The sequence below is a fragment of the Henckelia pumila genome, chromosome 4 (assembly GCF_033568475.1).
Source record: "Henckelia pumila isolate YLH828 chromosome 4, ASM3356847v2, whole genome shotgun sequence".
In the NCBI taxonomy this organism is placed as follows: Eukaryota; Viridiplantae; Streptophyta; class Magnoliopsida; order Lamiales; family Gesneriaceae; genus Henckelia; species Henckelia pumila.
In genome coordinates, this window is record NC_133123.1 from 72,610,413 (window position 1) to 72,633,148 (window position 22,736).

The 22,736-nt window shown below is 36.0% G+C and overlaps 1 protein-coding gene across 2 annotated transcripts; it reads right to left on the reverse strand.

Moving 5' to 3' along the window:
- Window positions 1–13,890: 13,890 nt before the first annotated feature.
- Window positions 13,891–21,096, reverse strand: LOC140866673 (terpene synthase 10-like). 2 transcript variants are annotated; one of them, XM_073271712.1, is made up of 7 exons: window positions 20,872–21,096; window positions 19,755–19,932; window positions 17,691–18,066; window positions 15,001–15,219; window positions 14,737–14,875; window positions 14,399–14,647; window positions 13,891–14,307 (listed from the first exon to the last, which is right to left on the reverse strand). In XM_073271712.1, exons 1-7 carry the CDS (start codon window positions 21,088–21,090, stop codon window positions 14,008–14,010), a joined length of 1,680 nt encoding a protein of 559 aa, XP_073127813.1. In that variant the 5' UTR covers window positions 21,091–21,096; the 3' UTR covers window positions 13,891–14,007. The 2 variants fall into 2 exon arrangements, with proteins under 2 accessions (XP_073127813.1, XP_073127812.1); XM_073271711.1 differs by having other exon boundaries at window positions 19,755–20,019.
- Window positions 21,097–22,736: the final 1,640 nt, after the last annotated feature.

Below are 22,736 nucleotides of genomic sequence, written 5' to 3' on the forward strand. Positions count from 1 at the left end.
TGTGAATTTTGAATTACAGTCTGGTTTAACGGATCAAATTCGTTAATTCTCTTCGTAGAAACTTCTGATAGATTTTCTAGTGCAATCTATCAGAGGGATTAAATATCCGTTCATGGACCTGATTGAAGAACAGTTCGTCCATCAGTTCCAGGGATATACAACAAGAGCAGAGAAATCTGTTGGTGTCCAAAATCTCGATTCGAGATTAAAGGTAAAAAGTTTATAATTGTTATTTAATTTTTACACACACAATTTAATCGTAAGGTTGATACCTATTATGGAATCGTTCCATACAAAAATTTTAAACTTCCGCTGCACCGGGTATCAATCCTAATTGATCTGATCGCCGCGTTTTACAACAGTGGTATCAGAGCCAGGTTGCTCAGATCAAGCGATTAAATTAATCGATTGTACAAAAATTTTTAGGCCTCGGTTTTTGAAACAAAATAAATATTTTAAAAATAACAAAAATATTTTCGGGCAAAAACCCGGGCAGCGATTGGATCGCTGCCCGGGGGGGCAGCGATGGGCGCTGCACAGGGCGGCGCACGGCGCTGCCCATGGGCAGCGATGTGATCGCTGCCCAGGGCAGCGCACGGCGCTGCCCAGGGCAGCGATCGTTGCTGCCCTAGGGGCAGCCGGGCTGCCCGGCCCGACCCCATTAGGGCGCGGGCAGCCCGGGAATATCCCGGGCGGCCCGCGGGAAAAATTATTTTTTAATTTTTAAATTAAATTTTAATATGTTAAAATTCTATTTTTGGTCCGATCGAAAATTGTTTTTGATTGGTCCACGAGGCGTCGGATCGAATTGTTCGAGTCCGAAAATTTTAAAATTGATTTTTGGATAAATTTGAATTTTTGGAAAATTTAAATATTTTATCCGTTAAATTGAATTTTGAAATTAATTATTTTTGGTACAATTGATGATAAGATATGATCTTATGGATATATTGAGTAAAATATGATTTTATGTATAAAATTGGATTTTATAGATAAAATATGATTTTATTTGATAAAAAGATAAAATATGATTTTGTATGTAAAATAAGATTTTATGTATGAAATATGATTTTATCCTTTTAAATTTAAATTGCCATTGCATGTTATCCAATAAATTAATTTTGAATTAAATGTTATTGGATAAGGATGATCGATTGCCATGACCAATTTTGTAGGTGTATGTTAGGAATTTACATTTGTTTTATTGTTGTTGGTTTTATTAATGGGCCTGGTTTATGGCCCAATATGAATGTCATATGTAATAAAAGTGGGCTTGGTTTATGACCCGTTCCCACCCCTTAAAAATGTATCCCCTACTTGTCATTGTTATTTATTGTAAATACATTAGATTTAGTGGGAGATCAAGATTTGAAGATGGAGGTGGGCCCAGCAGACAATAAAGACAGAAGAAATGTAAATTGGAAGCAAATGTAATAGGATTGCATTGCATACTGCATATTACCTAGGATTGGACTAAGACTCGTGATTGGCAACCACGAGTCGATTAGAAATGGAATCGATCATCCTATATAATATGTGATATTATAGTTGTATGCATGTTTTAGACATAATTGTGTGAATCCGGCAAGCATACAAAAATTTTAAAAATGATGAGACAAATTTTTATAATTAAAATCCCTCATTTTAAATATAATTTAAAATTGATATCAAGATAAATAAAGGAAATTTAAATTTGTTTAAATGTTCCTACCTTCGATCAACGATCAATGTATGAGATGCTACCCGCGGATACGGTCCGGCTCATATTATTGGGGGGGCCCGTTCGTCGAAAAGCTGTACATTGGATCGACACATGTTGTAAGTTGGGTGGAACTCCCATGGGATCGGCTCATATTATTGGAGGATCCACATGGCGACCGTCCATCACAACTTAATATTGATGGGTCATCTTGACATGTCACAATAAACAGCGTCATATTATTGGGCCCTTATTGGACATGAGGTAAAAACATGGAGGTTGCTTTGGAAGCAATTGAGCTCTACCTTTTGAAAATTATGGTTGGCTGATATTATTCGGGACCATAAGTTTGTCAATTGGACTCCATGTTCTCACTAAGGAAAACAGTTTCCCGTTTTCACTAGAGGGTAGTGAAATCGTTAAAATAGTGGGAGTGAGATTCATAAAATAAATTTTGCCTATTTTATGTCTTAGTAAATTGCTTAAACAATCACTGATATTTGTCTGTTTCTTTTCAGTATTTCATAAGATGAATTCGCGTAATCCACTTTTCTCGATCCTCGAACAAAATAAGTTGACTGGCGCAAACTATACGGAATGGTTCCGTAAGTTGAAGATTGTCTTGACTTCGGAGAAGATGCTCTACGTGTTAGAAAAATCTCCTCCGAAGGAAGCACCAGCTGACGTAAGTCCGGAGGAGTTAGCCAAACTTGATACATGGTGGGACCATGATATCAAGACCAAATGCTATATGCAAGCCTCGATGTCTGATGAACTCCAGAGGCGATTTGAGGACACCGTGAATGCTGCTGACATTCACGTTCAACTCAAGGAACTTTTTGGGGCTCAATCGAGGGCTGAAAGGTTCGCTACTGTAAAGGAGCTAATGACGTGTCGCATGCGTGAAGGGACTTCGGTCCGTGATCATGGGGTATGAGTGATTTGGCTCATACAGAAGTTGGTAACCCTTGATTTGGTATTGGAGCATGAACTCAACGTGGACTTACTACTTATGTCTCTTCCTTCTTCGTTTGACGGATTTGTGGTGAATTTCAATATGAACAAGATAGAGGCCTCCCTTGAAGAGATGGTCAATATGCTTGTGACATATGAATCCACATTAAAGAAGGATAAACCGGCTTTCTTGGTGGGCTCCTCTTCTTCTGCTAAGAAGGGGCCAAGTACAAAGGGTAAGAAACGTTCTGCCCCACCCAAGAAAATCGAACCCGAGAAGAAGTACAAGACAAATGCTTCAAACATGGGAAAATCCAAGGATGTTTGCCATTACTGCAAGAAGCCCGGTCATTGGAAGCGTAACTGCAAGGAATATCTAGAGCAGTTGCGAACTGCGAAGGGTGTGTTCTATATTGAAATAAATGTTTCACTTAATACTACTTCTTGGGTATTGGATACCGGATGTGGATCTCACATTTGCAATGATTTGCAGGTGATGACAAGAAGTCGCAGGCTTAGAATGGGTGAGACCCAGCTGAGGCTCGGGAATGGTTCCAGAGTTGAAGCTAAAGATGTGGGAGATGTTTATTTATTTTTGCAGAACGATTTTAAGTTACTTTTAAGAGATGTTTTATTTGTTCCGGATTTGATTAAAAACATTATTTCTGTTTCTATGCTTGATAGAGATGGTTATTCTTGCAATTTTGTGAATAAGATTTGCAATATTTACAAGAATGAATGTTTGATTGGAAATGGACAACTTGAAAACGATCTATACAACTTAAAACTAAAAGACGTTCCAATAAATTATGTTGATAAACCGGCAACAACAAACAAAAGGAAAATCCATAGCCAAAACCCGGCAAACCTTTGGCACGCTAGGCTAGGTCATATTTCCTCAAGGAGGATGAACAAGCTAGTGGGAGAGGGCATGTTTGATATGTCTGATATTAACTCTCTACCTACTTGTGAATCCTGCCTAAAAGGAAAAATGACTAAATCTCCTTTTAAGGGGAAACCTGAGCGTAGTCAAAATCTGTTGGATTTGATCCATACAGATGTTTGTGGTCCATTTAGAGTTGGGACTCAATATGTCCACACCTACTTCATTACCTTTACTGATGATTATTCAAGGTATGGGTATTTATATTTAATGAAATATAAGTCTGAAGCATTTGAAAAGTTCAAAGAATTCAAGGCTGAAGTAGAAAACAAGCTAGGTAAAAGTATTAAAGCACTTCGATCGGATCGAGGTGGAGAATACTTGAGTACCGAGTTTTTGGACTATCTAAAAGAGAATGGGATTCTCTCTCAGTGGACTCCTCCTATGACACCACAGCTTAATGGTGTATCGGAGCGTCGTAATCGAACTTTGTTGGACATGGTTCGGTCCATGATGAGCTTCACTGAGCTTCCACCTTCGTTTTGGGGCTATGCGCTTGAAACGGCGGTATTGTTGTTGAACAACATCCACACTAAAGCAGTGGACAAAACACCATACGAGTTATGGAATGGTAAAGCTCCTAAGTATTCGTACTTGAGGATTTGGGGATGTCCTGCTTACGTGAAGTGGACAGTGGGAGATAAGTTGGATAGTCGATCCAGCTTATGTTATTTTGTAGGGTATCCGAAGAATTCAATCGGATATTATTTCTATTATCCTGCTGAAACAAAGGTGTTTGTTTCAAGGAATGACACCTTCTTGGAGAAGGAGTTCTTATTGGATAAGAAAGGCAAGATGATGGAACTCGAAGAAATTCGAGAAGAACCCGAAATACAAAATAACGATCCTACACCTCAGGAACCATTGATAGACACGCCTATACCTAGAAGATCCGAGAGGACTTCTAGACCTCCTATTCGATATGGTCTTCTTCTTGAAGGGGATCAAGATGAACCCGATGTTGGATGTGATCCAAGAAACTTCAAGGAAGCAATTTCTGATGCGGATTCAAATTTATGGCTTGAAGCTATGCAGTCGGAAATAGATTCGATGCATACAAACCAAGTTTGGTCTTTAGTAGATCCTCCCGATGGAATTGTTCCAATAGGGTGTAAATGGATCTACAAGAGAAAGCTTGGGCCTGATGGTAAGGTATTGACCTACAAGGCGCGATTGGTGGCAAAAGGTTATACTCAAAGACAAGGAGTTGACTATGATGAAACCTTTTCACCAGTTGCAATGTTCAAGTCCATAAGAATCCTTATTGCCATAGCTGCATGGTATGACTATGAGATATGGAAAATGGTTGGAAGACTGCTTTTCTTAATGGAGACATTAAGGAAGAAATCTATATGAAGCAGCCTGAGGGGTTCACATCCATGGGAAGCGAGCATAAGGTATGCAAGCTTCAGAGATCAATTTATGGTCTAAAACAAGCATCAAGAAGTTGGAACCAGAAATTTGATGAAACAATAAAGGATTTTGGTTTCATCAAGAACCCGGAGGAACCATGCATGTACAAGAAAGTAGTTAAGGATGCTGTGACATTCTTAGTACTTTATGTTGATGACATCCTACTCATTGGGAATGATGTAGGGATGTTGCAGTCAACAAAGATATGGTTATCAGGTAGATTCTCGATGAAGGATTTGGGTGAGGCATCCTATATTCTTGGGATACAGATCTATAGAGATAGATCTAAGAGAATGATAGGACTCACTCAATCAACCTACATCGACACCATATTGAAAAGGTTTTCAATGGATGGGTCCAAGAGAGGACATCTACCCATGTGTCATGGAGTTTCTCTATCCAAGTCTATGTGTCCCAAGACTGATGAAGAGATAGAGAAAATGACACATGTACCATATGCGTCAGCCATAGGTAGTATCATGTATGGGATGATATCTACCAGACCGGATGTAGCATTTGCTCTGAGTGTCACGAGCAGATATCAAGCTAATCCCGGTCAAATGCATTGGAAAGACGTGAAGGACATTCTTAAGTACTTACGAAGGACTAAGAATATGTTCATGGTATATGGAGGAAGAGAACTAAAATTGGAAGGCTATACCGACTCTAGCTTCCAAAGTGACGTGGATGACTCGAAGTCAACCTATGGATTTGTGTTCATGCTCAATGGCGGTGCTGTCTCTTGGAAGAGTTCCAAGCAGGACACCACAGCGGATTCCACCACTGAGGCAGAATACATTGCAACATCAGCTGCTGCTAAAGAGGCCGTTTGGATGAGGAATTTCGTCCAAGAGTTGGGCGTCATTCCTGAAGTTGTTGGTCCAGTCCCAGTGTACTGTGACAACACGGGTGCCGTTGCTCAGGCAAAGGAACCAAGGTCTCATCAAAGATCCAAACACGTACTGAGGAAATACCACATCATCCGGGAGATTGTGGAAAGAGGAGACATCACTGTCGAAAGAGTGGCCTCTGCAGACAATATCGCTGATCCACTTACTAAGCCCTTGTCAGGACCATTATTTGACAAACATCGCGAAGCAATGGGTCTACGTAGTATGACTAGTTGGCTATAGGGCAAGTGGGAGATTGAAAGAGTGGGTGCCCGGTGAGCCAACTTGTGGCTAAGGGCTTTGATGACTCTTTGTATAAACAATCTTTTGTTTAATATAATTTACACTTTTATTAATGGCAATGACTTTATCTTTCTTCATATTGTTATATTGTGATATACTATTGTTGTTTTGATAAAGACCTTGAATATACTATAGTGTATGTAAGATGTGGTAAAACATGGGGATGTCTATCATGAAACACATTTTATAGTCACTGTATATTCTAAACTGTTCCTAGTTGATTGAGCCGTCCGATAATAAGGATAAGGATCGCTCGAGTTTGAGACTAGCATTTGCGATGCAGAGTACCACGTTTCATTGGTAGGGAACATAGAGATGTTCGAAGCATGCAAATGGATATTCATATGATGAATGATCGAACTACCCTATCCGGACTTTCCAAGTGGTTATCACTTATCGAGTGGATAAAGTCCGCGGTTTTGGTTGTACACCATTAGTCCTTACTACTTGAAACATCATTGAGACTCTATATGCTAGTACTGTGCTTTGACTCATTTACCGACTCTATTGGGGTCATCAGGTGTCGGGATTGGGTACAGTTGCAACACATATAGGAGTCGATGCTTTGTTGTCAAGGATTCACCACATACTTGCGAGTGTGGATATCCTATGCGATCTGAGGAGATATTAGTGTGACGAATCTCTGGCCAGAGTACATGATGTGATTTAAGAAATGGTTTCTTAGTAGCACATGCGATGTCACTATTTGATCTTCAAGATGTATTGCATAGTTATCGAATCTCGAACGACTCTCGATATACCAATGGTTGTTGATTCGATCGGGATATATGGATGAAGGGACCGTACTGTACGCTAACCAAAATCTATTGGTTCTTGTAGGCACTATCAGTGATACCTAGGGAATCATGGGGCGATGTTGCTAGGCGCTCATACCATGATTCGATGGGCACGTCGGAAATTGTTGTTCCGAGTCACAAGGAGTTGTGAGCCCACGGCTAGCTGTATCCCTGAACCATTGAGGGTCACACAGTGTAATGGATTTTTAATCCCCGTTGAGATAGTTAAATTTAAAGAGTTAAATTTAATGAACAAAGAAGTTGGACTTCTTAATTATGAGTAGAGGAGTAAGATTTCCTAAAATGACATAGGGATGGACATTTTTGGAAATCACTGAATTCGGATTCAGAAAAATTTATCTTGACTTTAAAAGGTGCAGAAATGGTTTCTGTGCACATTGGTGAAATCGGTTTATCAATCGGAGTCACGATGAATTTTATATTAATTTCTGAACGTGCGGGCTTTGCTTGTCGGGCTTGAACTTATGACTAATGGGCCCTAAGCTGTTAGTGGCCTACATTATAAATAAGTTATTGCAGTACAGAAATTACACACAACAGGTCACAATTTTCGAAAACCTAAGTATTTTCTATCAATAGTGGCCGCCCCCCTCCCTCTCTACTCGGTAAAATCCAGCCTGTGAATTTTGAATTACAGTCTGGTTTAACGGATCAAATTCGTTAATTCTCTTTGTAGAAACTTCTGATAGATTTTCTAGTGCAATCTATCAGAGGGATTAAATATCCGTTCGTTGACCTGATTGAAGAACAGTTCGTCCATCAGTTCCAGGGATATACAACAAGAGCAGAGAAATCTGTTGGTGTCCAAAATCTCGATTCGAGATTAAAGGTAAAAATTTTATAATTGTTATTTAATTTTTACACACACAATTTAATCGTAAGGTTGATACCTATTATGGAATCGTTCCATACAAAAATTTTAAACTTCCGCTACACCGGGTATCAATCCTAATTGATCTGATCGCTGCGTTTTACAACAGATTACACTGCCTCCAAACGGTTCCGTGGAAAAGGACAACCATCAAGACCATCTCTGGTGGACACTGAATTCACCTCTGGGGATGAGAGCTCTGATGAAGACTTCAAGCTTGTACGCCGAAAAAGGGGAAATTCAAGTACCCATGAACCGTCTGGAGAAGCTATTCCGGTTCCTTTTGCCATTGAAAGTAAATCATCAAGTGATTCCTCTGAGAGTGAGTCCACTGAATCAGGAACTCCACTTGTTGCTGCTACTGCTATTGAGACAGATGCACCTGCATCTGTACCTACTGTTGAGGAGACATCTACTGTTCCTCCTGTTCTGTCCGATGAATAAGAAATGTCAATAGCCCAGTTCATGGCTAAAATGAAGAAGTCTAAAGGCAAGAAGCCTACATCCACTGCTACTGCTCCTGTCCCAGAATCTGAAGATGAACCAGACGAGGAGATGCTCGCAGAATTTGCTGACAACTGCCCACAACCTTCTGAGAATTCCAGCTCTGATTCGAGTGAAGATTCAGATGCTGAGAAAGAGTTGGAAGAAGAGTCAGATTCTGATGACTCTGAAGAAAAAGAGGAAGGTGCTGAGGAAGGTGTTGCCGACACCCTGGACAACACCTTAGGCAAAGAATACCAGGTAAACTCATCCTATTCATCTGCTTTTTACTCCAAGGAGATTTCTGATTGCTGGGAGAATTATGCTGATCGAGAGTTTCTGGAGGAGCATAACATTGATGTTGAGAGCTATGGAGCTCAAAACATGGTGAGATTTTTCGAGGTAAGGAACATACTGTCTACTGTTACTACTGCTGGTCCTTATTGCAGAGAACTGGTGCGTGAGTTCTACTGCAATCTCACTGAAGCTGTGAAGGATCCTAGATACATGAAGTATGGGAAAGTTTATGTGCGTGGGCAGATATTCTCTTTCAGCCCTGTCATTATAAATGGATTTCTCCAGACTCCTGCCTCTGATGATGATGCTCTGCCTACCATGGATGAGATGACATCTGTCATCACTGGTGGACATGTCACTGTTTACCCAGCTCATCCTAAGAAATTTCCAGCAGCCAAGCTCACTTCTTTTTACTCCGTCCTCCCTAAAACTGCCGTGAAGACTTGGACTCCATCCGAAAATTCCAGTGTGGTTACCAAGCATCAAGCCCTTGTCTTGTATGCTATTGGTACTGGAATTGCTTTCAATTTTGGCCGACTCGTGTTTGACACAGTCATGGCTTTTGCATATGGTGCTCAACCTATACTGAAGCTGCCTTATCCATCACTCATCTATTCTATGCTGCTCTCTCAAGAGATTGAGAAGGATGATGATGTAGCACTTATTGCTCCAGGGGAGTTGCTAAAGATCGCACCTGCATTGCTCAAAGGAAATCGGAAGATAGACCTTCCTTGGTCTGAGTCAGCTGATGCCGCAGGTGTTGTGGTAGGTGCTGCCAACACCTCCTCTGCCACTGCTATTTTTGTACACCCCCTTTACTGCTCATGATGTTGATCCTACATTCATACAAGCTCAATTGGTGCATGTTGAGCAGAAGATTGCACAAGCAAAGGCTGACCTAGCCTATTATGAAGGGTTAAAGGCTCACTATGAATCAGTACTAAGCGGAGCTGGCCCTTCTGAACAAAAAGGGAGAGAAGGAAGTGAAGTAGAAGAAACAGAATCTGAGAGCAATCAATTTTAATCTTAGTTTTAGTTTTTTTTTGGTTTTGCTAGTTTAGTTATGATTTTTTTTTGATTTTTTGTTTAGTATTGTTTTTATTCTCTGATCCTAATCAAAACTATTTTTTTGTGGTGTTAACTCTGATATGATTTCTTGTTTGTGTTTCTCCTTGCTCTTATGGTTTCTGATTTAAGGTGTCATAGCTAGATGTTGCCAACATCTTGTGACAACACCTCTGGATATACTTAGGGGGAGAATCTATTAAGGGGGAGTTTTGATTAAGGGGGAGTTTTAGTTGATATGTATGTGAGTTAAATGTGTTTTGTCCAGAAAGGAAAAAAGGAGGAGATTGAAAGGAATATTTTATTCCTTAAAATCATCCTAGTTTGAAAAGAATTTATTTAATATCTTTTGCCTTTCTTGGACATGAAGTAATTTTATATAAGTTATTCATTTCCTTGAATAACTTGATTTGAGATATGATTAAGTTTATCATAATATTTATTATCTTATCTCTAATGATTTAATTTCATTATTATGTAGATTTGACTTGATCAAAAAGAAACAAGATCTAGAGAATCCTATGTCTACAAGGAAACACCTACAAGAAAGGATTCTAGTCTATATATTGGAGAGAGACAAATAAATTGATGAACGGATACATACGAGAGAACTGAAGATCTTCTGAAGACTTGTCTCGGTCGTGATTTCTTGAAGCCGTGAAGAACACTCGAAGATTGTTGATCGAAGAGTGTTATTGTCTCACGTGTTTTGGTTTCAAGTTTTTCTCCTTACTTCGTTTTCATTATTCTATTTCATATAGAATGTTTTAGGAGAACTTTTACTCTTTATTTTCTCACTTGTTTTGAGAAATTGAATTTTACAATAATCACTACTTTTAGGGTTTGTAAAACTCTTTGAATTATTTTTTAGTGAAGTTTTGCCCTGAGGCGCTGCAAGAGTATTTTATACTCTTGCTCATTTATCTGAGTCTATTTATTTGGTTGCTTGTTTATTTTATTTACGCTTTAATTATATTTCGCTGCAAATTACTCAAGGTGTTATTGTAGGTGTTGTCAACACCTTGTGACAATAGCTCAAACAGTTTATGTGCAACTCCTATTCCCTTACATAGTTAATTATATCACATATATATATATATATATATATATATATTGAATCATGAAGAAATTAGTGTATATATAATTGATATAAATGCATCCTTACATTGGACGTTCCCAGATCATTGGTGAGCCGAAAAATGGTTCCCGGCCATCGAGTCTTATCGTTGTGTTCGAATAATATTTGAGCAGATTTTATTTGTCTTCAGGAGAAAGGCACAACCCAGCATTAACTGACAACCTACCGAAATCCAACCCATGTTTATGTATTCATCAAAGCTTGGCGCATAACCGTTGGCGAACCATTTCACCTCTTGTAGAAATAATTCGCTTAGATTTTTCCATTGTAAAGATATCAAAATTAAAGTTTCTCGTGTTATAAAATTATCATGCATAGGTACTGCACGTACACATTCAGAGAAAGTTGATAAATCTTATATACCAATTTTCTTAGATGAGGAATGATGACAAGCCCTTGTTCTTTGAGAACATGATAGGCTGTTTCATCTATCAAATCATCAAGTGCTAGATAACACATTTGCATGTAGTTGGGAAGTTGGTTCATACTTTCAATATCCCATCTGAAAAATGATTAACATATATAAAACTACGCGTATGATTAATGTTTTAACTTTTAAGAGAGAAAAAAAAGAGTATGAATGAATAACATCATGCAAGAGTTGTAGTTCCTCCAAGGTACCATACAAGTCAAATATATCATCAATAATTGTTAAGAACGAATTAACCTTAGCAAGATTAATCCTCGGGTATCCATTTTGCGGGCCGGGGAGCAAACCGATGCTCCAAACATTACACTCCACAAGTCTAACCCTCGCGAAAGGCATCTTTTTAGCAAGCCCAGTACTCTTCCACCACCTTTGAGAAAGGTCAATATATAGCTAAAATATCCTACGTGTTCATTGCATAAACTCAATATATCATAGAGAAAAATCAAGTATATATGGACATGATTTGGGAGAGAGCAAGCTAGCTAGCTAGCTAGCATTTGCATGCTGAGCCAATAAGTTGTTCATCAATGGTTTGACCAAAACTTGACACGAGTGATATATATTAACTAACTAATCGAGCCAAACTCAAGCAAAGCAGGGTTTCTTGAACATGAAAATCATGTAAATGTAATCATCTGAAGCCGATTCTTGGAACACGATTAAAGTGAATGAAACTAGTACTAGTGCATATATATTAATGTACCTTGAAACATGCTTGAGTTCTTGTTGGTGTGTTGCTTGAACAATATTAAAATTCAATTTCGCAAACTCGAGCAAAATAGGGGTTCATATTTGGTCTCCTTCCGTATTCCTCTATGAACCATCTTGCATTTGGCCTTGGAACCCTCCAATGAAGTGGCATTTCCAAAGAATGGCGAACCGATTCGTCGAGTACTCCAACAGTGCCCTCTTCAAGATTTTTGCGCAGAAAAAAGGTAGCGAATTCTTTTGTTGCCTCCAAGGTCTCTTCGCCTTCTGTCAACAAGTGAGAAGCTTCATACAATTGAAGCAATCCCTTGGTATCTTCCCCAAGACATGGCTTAAAATCACCTTCCTCATTCTTGAAACAATAGAATATCTCTGCGGTTCATCAACATTTATTTAGGGCAAACGATTTGAGATCATATATCGATATTTTTTGAGAAATTGTACTAAATTTCTCAAATCATAAGATCCTCAACAACCAAAAGGGTATTAAATTATATTCTTTAAGAATATTTCCAAATCTTGGATCTTATATTAATATTATTTATGAATATGATCAAATATTGCATTTTTTTAATCAATATTTTAATATTGATGCAATCTTGCATCCTTTTATCAATATGTTAATATTGATATATTTTGACATGAGATCAATTTCTTCAATGATATTTATAGATATTTGATATCATATCAGATATCTATCATGATTTCTCCACTTTCTCAATATAGAAAAGATCAGTATACTACATTGGTAAAGTTTTTGCGATAACAGTTGATGACTCAGCTTAGTATCTTCAGTTTAGTAATTGATCTTCGAAGGGATCAGTTTAGCTAGCTTAAAATCGTGTTTTTCAGTTTAGCGCTTTTCTTCATAAAGTCGCTCTTTCCCTTAAAACTCGGTTAGACAATTTTACTCTTAAAATCGCACTTTTATTTTCGAGAAAATTTAGTCCTATAATTTATCTTCAATTTAGCTCACTTCAGTTTAGCTCGTACCAATTTGGCTCGCATCAATTTATTCCATAAGTTTATCCTATCAGTTTATTTTTCATAAACACCAAAACTTAATTCTCAACACAATTTTATCTTAACTTAATCCCCAAAAAAAAAACAAAAATTATAAGACACATTAATTACTCTTTTTATATGACATCATTTTTTTAGTCATTAGATGTTTTCTTATTTACAAAAATGACACTCACTTTGTGTCATTTGATATGTTTTTATTTATAAAAATATCACTCACTTTATAAATATGATGAATTAATGCGTTTTTTGTGACTATTTGTTTACAAAAAACACTGTTTTTTTTTCCATTTCTTAAAATTTTATAATTTGTGTTTTCACCTTTTTTTTCGTTAAAAAAAAAAGACTATGCGCCGAAATACTAGCTATTATTATAAAGGGACCAACTATACTAATCAACTTCTAAATGATTTGGTGAAATCTTATTTAAAATTACAACTACACACCCTCGTTATAATTTATTTAATAAAAAAGTTTCTTAAAATGACCTTTTATCAATATTTTTATGTTCAATCTTATCTTTATTTGTATTTTTAAATTCACAAAAACTCTGAGAAGATCTGACAGATAAATTTTTAGGGTAATGCTACGTGTACACAGAGTCTTACACGTTTGGATACACATGATACTTAAAATTACATGATTATCCTTGCACTTTATTTGGAAAAAAATCTTTCAAAAATACATGTAGGATAATCATGTAATTTTAAGTCACATGTGTAACCCTACGTGTAAGACTCTGTGTACACGTAGCATTATCCAAATTTTTATTGTAAATATGAGTGAGGTTGATTCGTTCATCTGACAAGATCAGATCCATTATTTTAAATTTTTGGATGGCTACTACATGATAAAAAGAAATACAGACAAAATAATTAAAATCATTATGTTTTGATAATTACCGACCAGCGTTATAAACATGCATGTGATGCGTGCCACTAGCATGAATGAAACACATGCAAGTTCATGCATCTACACGATGAAAAGCTCGGAGAGCAAATTCGAAATACGATTCTTGATTTGAGGGTTCTGATTTCCATGCCCATCTCCATGCTCATACATATACATCGACATTCTACTTAAATCCGCACCACTTTCCGCAAATATGCGCGCAAATTCACAATAATCTTTCTGGTGCAAGTTCTGGTTCATCTTTTTCCAGGCGCTGTGTATCAAACCCCTCACATGTTCTTCTGCCTCTTCTTTGGACGCACCACTTTGATTCATGTAACATTGGATCGATTTTGGTATATCACCTCTTTCCATCTCCTCCTAGTCAGGTCATATAAAAATAGAAAATGAGTAGAATCCTGAAAAGTGCTGAGGATCAAGAAAGGATATATATAGTTGCAAGCTACCGCACCTTTGATGTTCCTAAATCATTGGAGAGTCGAAAAATGATTCCCGACCATCGGATCAAATCATTGTGTTCCATTAAAATTTGAGTAGCCTCCTTATGTGTTGGATTTGGCTTTAGGAATAAGGCAGAGCTAAGCATCAACGGACTGCCTATTGAAATCCAAGCAATGTTTATGTATTCATCCAAGCTCGGTGTATAACCGTTGGCGTACCATTTCGACTCTTGTAGATATACTTTGACTAAATCTTTCCACTGAAGGGATATCAAAATTAAACTGTTCTTAATATCATGCATATTTGTTCACACATTAAGACAAAGATATTAAAGGTAATAAATCTTACCAGATTTCTTAAGTGAGGAATGATGACAAGTCCTTGTTCTTTTAGAACATGATAGGCTGTTTCATCAACCAAATCATTGAGTGCTAGATAGCACATTTGCATGTATTCAGGCAGTTGGTTCATACTTCCAATATCCCATCTGAGAAAAGATTAACAAACATCAAATTTAAATCAATTTAACTAAGTGTATGATCGTTTTAAGAGAAGAAAAAGAGTATGTAAACGATAAAGATATGATCAGTTGACTGAAGTTGGAGTCCCAACCTTTGAATAACATCATGCAAGAGCTGTAATTCCTCCAAGGTACCATACACGTCAAATATATCATCTATAATTGTTATCAACGAATTAAACTTAGCAATATTTATTCTTAAGTATCCATTCTGCGGGCCGGGGAGCCAACCGATATTCCAAAAGTAACACTCCACAAGTCTATCCCTCGCGAAAGGAAACTTTTCAGCAAGCCCTGCACTCTTCCACCACCTGTGAAAAAGGCCAATAGCTAAAATTTCCTACATTTCATGAACTAAATATATCAGTGAGAAAATATCAAGTATGGAAAGGATTTGGAGAGTCCGAGAGAGCAAGCTAGCTAGCATGCTGAGCCAAAAAGTTGTTTACAAAATAGAGCAAACTCAGGCAAAATAGGGTTCCTATGAAAATAATTTGTATGTAATTATCCGAAGCTGATACTTAAAACATTCAAGTCAATGATATTAGAATATTTTATACTCTTGTAATTATCTCTTATGATTTGTTTCCTTATTCATAGATCAGATTGTGATCTTTTTACTTGTATTTCATATCTAAGATTAGTTGGTTATTTTGTATCTATCTTTACAATATTCTAGGATTGTAAATTGTATTTATACCTCTTGAGTGATCAAAAAAGATTGAGTCATTTTTTTTCCACCACACGCCCATGGCCACCACCGACTCCACCACGGCGCCGCCTCCTCCTCCACCAACACACGAAAAATCTCCTCCCCTAATTTCCTTCACAAGCACCATTGAAGCTTACCTCTACTAATTACTCCGCATGGCGGCTTCAATTTCAATCCCTCTTGATTGGCTATGTTCTCCTTGGCTTTGTCGATGGCACCAAACCGTGCCCTCCCCCTATCATCACTCAAAACGAAGCCTCCATTCCCAACCCGGATTAATCCCCATGGATTCGCCAGGACCAGCTACTTCTCAACGCCATCATTGGCGCCCTCTCCCCCAACATCATCCCCTTCATAGCTTGTGCTCGAACGTCTCTTAATGCCTGGTACATCCTTGACAAAACTTATGCTGCCCCTAGCCGTGGATGCATCATGCAACTTAAATCTCATCTTTCCAATCCGGTTAAGGGCTCCAAAACTATTACTGAGTATCTCCAAGGCATCAAAACACATGTTGATGCGCTTGCAATCATGAACGTTGCAGTCGATATTGAGGATCTAACTCTCAAAATCCTCCATGGACTCGATGACAACTACAAAAAGTTGTCAGTCGCAATTCAAGCTCGTGAGAATTCAATAACCTTTGATGAACTTCATGAGAAACTGCTCAACTTTGAGGCACAACCTCCTGGTTTTATTGATCCCAACTTTCCGAATTCTGTTTGCAAACTCCGCAAAGCCATTTATGGTCTCAAACAGGCACCTCGCGCCTGCGTGCTTATTTGCTTACACTTGGATTTTTTAATTCTCGGTCTGATGCTTCTCTGTTTATTCTCCGCAGCCATGGTCACACTGTCTATTTTTTGGTGTATGTTGATGATTTAATTATTACTGGTGATAATGTGCTCTTCATTGATTCCATTATTGGGAAACTAACCAACAGGTTCTCTATCAAAGACTTGGGTTCTCTGTCTTTTTTTATTGGAGTTGAAGTTATTCCCAATTCGAGTGGACTCATTCTGTCTCAAAGGCGATATATCATTGATATTTTATCTTGCTTCAATATGCAACACTCAAAGCCTGTTCAGACTCCTCTTGCCACCAGCACTACTCTCTCGATTAATGATGGGGCGCCACCTGCCGATGCCACCCTATACCATCAGGTCATTGGGAGTCTTCAGTATTTACTTCTCACTCGTCCTAACATTGCCTTCGCTGTCAACCGACTCTCTCAGTTTATGCATGCTCCATCTGAACATCATTGGGGTGCGGTTAAAAGATTACTTCGATATTTAAATGGGTCTCTTCATTATGGTCTTCACATTCGGTCACATGACTCTCTCTCGCTGCATGGTTATACTGACTCTGACTGGGCTGGCAATCTGGACTATCGCTGTTCCACGGCCTCTTATGTTATCTTTCTTGGCCCGAATCCTATATCGTGGAGCTCTAAGAAGCAGCGATCGGTTTCTCATTCATCCACTGAGGCAGAATATCGTGCCATTGCCTCCGGTGCTGCCGAACTCTCTTGGCTCAGCTCCTTTCTTCTTGAGCTTGGTGTCTCTATTCCTGGAGTTCCGGTTCTTTACAGTGACAACATTAGTGCCACCTACTTATGTGTGAACCCTGTGTTTCATTCTCGTATGAAGCACATTGCATTGGACTATCATTTTGTTCGAGAATTTGTGCAGGCTTCAAAGTTACGCATCTCGCATGTTTCTTCTGATGATCAGTTAGCTGATGCTCTTACCAAACCATTATCTGGATCCCAGCTTCGATCTCTGTCTTTCAAGATTGGTGTTTCTCCAGAACCTCCATCTTGAGGGGGCCTATTAGAATATTTTATACTCTTGTAATTATCTCTTATGATTTGTTTCCTTATTCATAGATCAGATTGTGATCTTTTTACTTGTATTTCATATCTAAGATTAGTTGGTTATTTTGTATCTATCTTTACAATATTCTAGGATTGTAAATTGTATTTATACCTCTTGAGTGATCAATAAAGATTGAGTCATTTTTTACACAATTCTACAAATGAATCTAGTAGTTGAAGTATCATGCATGTACCTTGAAATATGCTTGAGTTCTTGCTGGTGTGTTGCTTGAACAATATTGAAATCCAATTTCGCAAACTCAAGCAAAAGAGGGTTCATATCTGGTCTCCTTCCGTATTCCTCTATGAACCATCTTGCATTTGGCCTTGGAACCCTCCAATGAAGTGGCATTTCCAAAGAATGGCGAACCGATTCGTCGAGTACTCCAACAGTGCCCTCTTCAAGATTTTTGCGCAGAAAAAAGGTAGCGAATTCTTTTGCTGCCTCCAAGGTCTCTTCGCCTTCTGTCAACAAGTGAGAAGCTTCATACAATTGAAGCAATCCCTTGGTATCTTCCCCAAGACATGGATTGAAATCACCTTCCTCATTCTTGAAACAATCGAATATCTCTGCAGTTCATCAACATTTATTTAGGGCAAACACTTTGAGAACATGTTGTGGCAATTAATTAGGGTTAAGTAAATGATCCAAATATGAAGAAATTTTCAATGCTTGACTCAGCTCAAATTAGATTTATTGAAAGTTTTGGTTCGATTCCAGCCTAAAAAATTTTAGGAAAAACGATTATTTTGCTCCATAATTAACTTTTTCATTTTTTAGTTTTGCTTATTTAAAATTTCAAAGTTTAGTTTTGATACACTAACTTTCAATTTCGCCTATTTTTGTTCAACTATTAATGTGGCAGTTTGACAAGTCAGCATTTTCTAAAGCCACGTCATCATTTTCCAAAACCAAGCCATCTTTTTCCAGCGACACATCAACAATTAAACTAAAATAACAGAAAATTAAAAGTTAGTGTACGAAAACAAAAATTTGAAAACTTAGTGAACTAAAACCCAAAATGGAACAAGTTACTGATTCAATAAAAAATATTTCCCCAAAATTTTAATAAATTTTCCCCCGAATTCCGTTTGAATAAAACAAATTAGCATATTTTCTACTTTTATTCCTTTTATGTTGAAGACTTGAAGCGTTGATATAGAGTCTCGTCAGCACATTCGGGAAAAAAAAAGGTTCAACACCAAATTTAACCAATTAAATTATTATTAAAAATTGTAGAAATTATTTTGATAAATGAAATTTTAATAGAAAATTAGTACATGAATTTTTATTAATGTCTCAATTAGTACATCAATTTCCAATTATTGTAATTTTTTTTAAGAAATAAGCTTAGATAACTATTTTACCCCTAATCACTTATATTAAAATTTTTATAGAATTAATTATATTTAGATAATGTGCATTGAGTCATATATATAATATTTAAATAATTTTAAATAAATAAATTTGATTAATATAAAAATAATTAAATATGTTTATTTATTAAACTTTTATTTATGTATACCTTACAATTTTTTATGATTTATTTTTTAAAAATAATTTAAATAACTAGTAATTATGATAAAAATAAAAATTAATAAAAAATTTCAATTAATCTATAAAAAAAAATTGAGTTAAAAACATGTAGGAATTGAAAATTGATTTTAAAATATTAAAAAAATTCAAAATATATATTTTATTTTATTTTATCAATTTATTTATTTAAAATTATTTACGTATTATTTTTTGTGTGTTTGAAAAACGTTCAAATAAATAGTAATAATGATAAATATATATTTTAATTAATTGAAAATTTCATTAAATCTAACAAAAAACTCAAGTAAAGACAATTATTGTTGAATTGAAATTAAACATACATATCCAAATAACTAATAATTATGATTACAAAAATTAATTAATATATTAGTTATGTCAAAACCGCCCCTATAAAAATTCGGCCACAGTTTAACAAAACAAATTTAAATTTATAGTTTTTTATAAGGGTAAAATAGGTATTTAAGTTAAGTTTTATAAAAATTGAAACTAAATTAATATATATGCTAATTGAGCCATTTTCAAATATTTATGTATCAATTACTATTTAATCAAAAGTTCATGCACTAAAATGTTTTTTGTACTCATAAAAAAAACCAAATAAAAGGTGTAAAGTTTTATATAAATTGTTTTGTTCAAAATATTTACATGGCTGCCACATCCTCTGTTGCCCAAATGCGGTGCTCACAAAACAGAAATTTACCTTGAAAGAGAAGAAAACCATGTTGCCTTAGGAGTCTGAACTGAAGAGCCATGGAGTACAAATCCTCAGTTTTCTTGGACTTATATCTTGTGTTATAAATGGATGTCAAAACTTTCTTGATTTCTTCCTCAAAATGGTAACATATTCCCATTTTTTGTAAATCATCGATTAGTTCCAACTGATGAACGACCAATATATTTTCATCCTTCAGCATTATATTCACTCGCTGCCTTAGTTCACAGACTCTCATCGTGAACCTCTCATCCTAAAGAATATTAACGACAACCACTCGATCATATATTAGTAATGAGCCAACAAAATATGAAACTAGAACTCGACTCGACATCCGCGCATGCACGAGCTAGGTTGGTGTTGGGCCGGGTGGCCAAACTTGATATGACATAACATATCATATGATCATTTATCAATATATATATATGAAAAACTGTAAATTTGGTCCTATATATTTGTTACTTTGCGATTTTGGTCCTTTATATTTTATATTTCAGTTTTAGTCCTGCATGTTCCGATTTTTGGCAATTTCGGTCCTTTTTATTCGAAATGGTTACGTGGCACTGTACACGTCATCTCTAAATCAGTATTGAATTGGTGCCACGTCAGCGCCACGTCGGAAAAAGGACTAAAATTGACAAAAAAAATAAAGATAACGGACTAAAACTGAAATCTAAAAATATAAAGGACTGAAATCGCAAAGTGACAAACATACATGACCAAACAAATAATTTTCCCATATATATATAGCCTAACTATAAAAACAGTTTATATATATATATACTAGTAATGTTCTAGCACAAAATTATTAAAATTTTGATAATACAGAGGATAAAAATCGTAAAAAATCATAGTTATAAGTTCAAATTTGTTGTTTTTCATATTTTTGTATTTATTTTTATCTCTCATGTACCTACACATTTAAGCAAGTAAATAAATTGGTCACGAGATCGCATGACTCTGGGGGGATCTAACATATTAGGCCTGAATAATGTTGATGATCAGTTCTATACGGCAGCACATGGGACGTTGGATGTAGCTAATAACTCATTTGTTAGGATTGAGTTTAATGATACATAAAAAAATACAAGTTAATAATTATTACCAGGTATTCGCTGTTCAATGACTGCACAAAATTGAAATCCCATAAGGGAGGCTTGTAATTTGCGGAGCGCCGATTCAATGGTGCATCACAAGAAACAGGGGTATGGTTTGAAGAAGATAACATTTTTGAAGCTGCTAATTTCCTGTCAAAAGTTGTGAGTTTTTTCGTGGGTTTAATCCGAAAAATCATTGCCGCGCGCATTAAACGAATTATAGACATTGATTATCTATTTAATTAGCTTCTATAATTTTTCTCCTCTTTCTGGGAGTCGGGGTGCTTTATATTGTTAGAAGCAAGATTTTTGTGTTGGGGGGTGGGGGTGGGGGTGGGGGATGGATGGTTTCTAGTACTTAAGGATAACTAACTACTCACAAAACATTGCATGCCTATTTTTTGAAAATTGTAACTTCAAATCGGGGTAAACATTCGGGTACAAGTGCAATCGAGTTAGGTTATTTTTTTTAAAAAAAAATTAGGTTTGGGTAGGAACATTATATGCTCCACCGAGTGTTCTTCACCCAATATTGGGGCATGGAGCCATGCATGTCTTGGGTGTTACCGGAACCAACTAGAGTTTTATAAGTCGAGTCGGGTATTGGATACGAAAAGTTTTACCCGATCGAGTACCCACATATAATTAAAAATAAAATAAATATAATTTTCCAAATTAAACCATGCAACATGAAATTTAGATTTTACCCAATAAATTAAAAAAAAATCATGTGCTTTAGGTTTAAATGAAATACTAACTCCATGATTTATTGAAGTTGTCCCTAAAATTATTGAACTTACTTTTTTCCGTTACTTGAAACTTTTATAATATGTTACAATGCAAATATAAACATTAATAAAACAATATCACAAAATTACATAAAAATATCACAGTAATATTACATCCAAGTAACAAAACTATAAAAATGATACTAATAAAAATATTTAAATTTCAATTTTTTCTCTTTGATTTTTTTTTTCTTCCAAATTTCAGTATTAATAAAAATAAAGAACATGTATTTGTGACCGTTCTCTTTATTTTTATATTTATTTTTAGATATTATTTTATCGTGATATCTTAGTTAATATATGGTAAATTAGTGTCCCTTACAAGCGATGCATGCATATACATTATTTTTAATTCAAAATTTTTTTAATGCTAATTATATTTCATGTTATGCCGATGATTTTTCATGGTATTTTCCGCACTAATGTGATGAATTAAAGATTCAAAAATTTATATTGAGATTAAAAATATTTATTAATTAATTATAAAATTTTTTAAAAGAGGATTTTTTTTAACAAAAAAGAAGATAATATATGATAATTATTATTAATTAAATTAATTTAATTTTAAATTAAATAAATAAAGAATTTAAGCAAAATTTTTATTTAATATAAGAGAAAAAATGTCAAACTACAAAGATGCATACATATTAATATATTATTGCATTGCCACGTCTGGGCGACCTAGCACATTTTCTTTATATTGGTTTTTGGATAAGGGGATTAGAACCGAACTGTCTAAACATGGTTTCGTTGAAATGGATAAGAAGCAAACCATCTAAACATGGTTTCGTTGAAATGGATAAGAACCAAGCCACATAAATAATCCATGTGAGACGGTTTTCATAACTAACTAGTCACAAAACATTGCATGCCTATTTTTTGAAAAGTGTACCTTCAAATCGGGGTAGACATTCGGGTACAAGTTCAATCGAGTTAGATTATTTTTTAAAAAAATTAGGTTTGGGTAGGAACATTATATGCTCCACCAAATGTTCTTCACCCGGTGGATCTTGACCCTTCATTGGGCATGGAGCCATGCATGTCTTAAGTGTTACCCTAACCAACTAGAGTTTTATAAGTCGAGT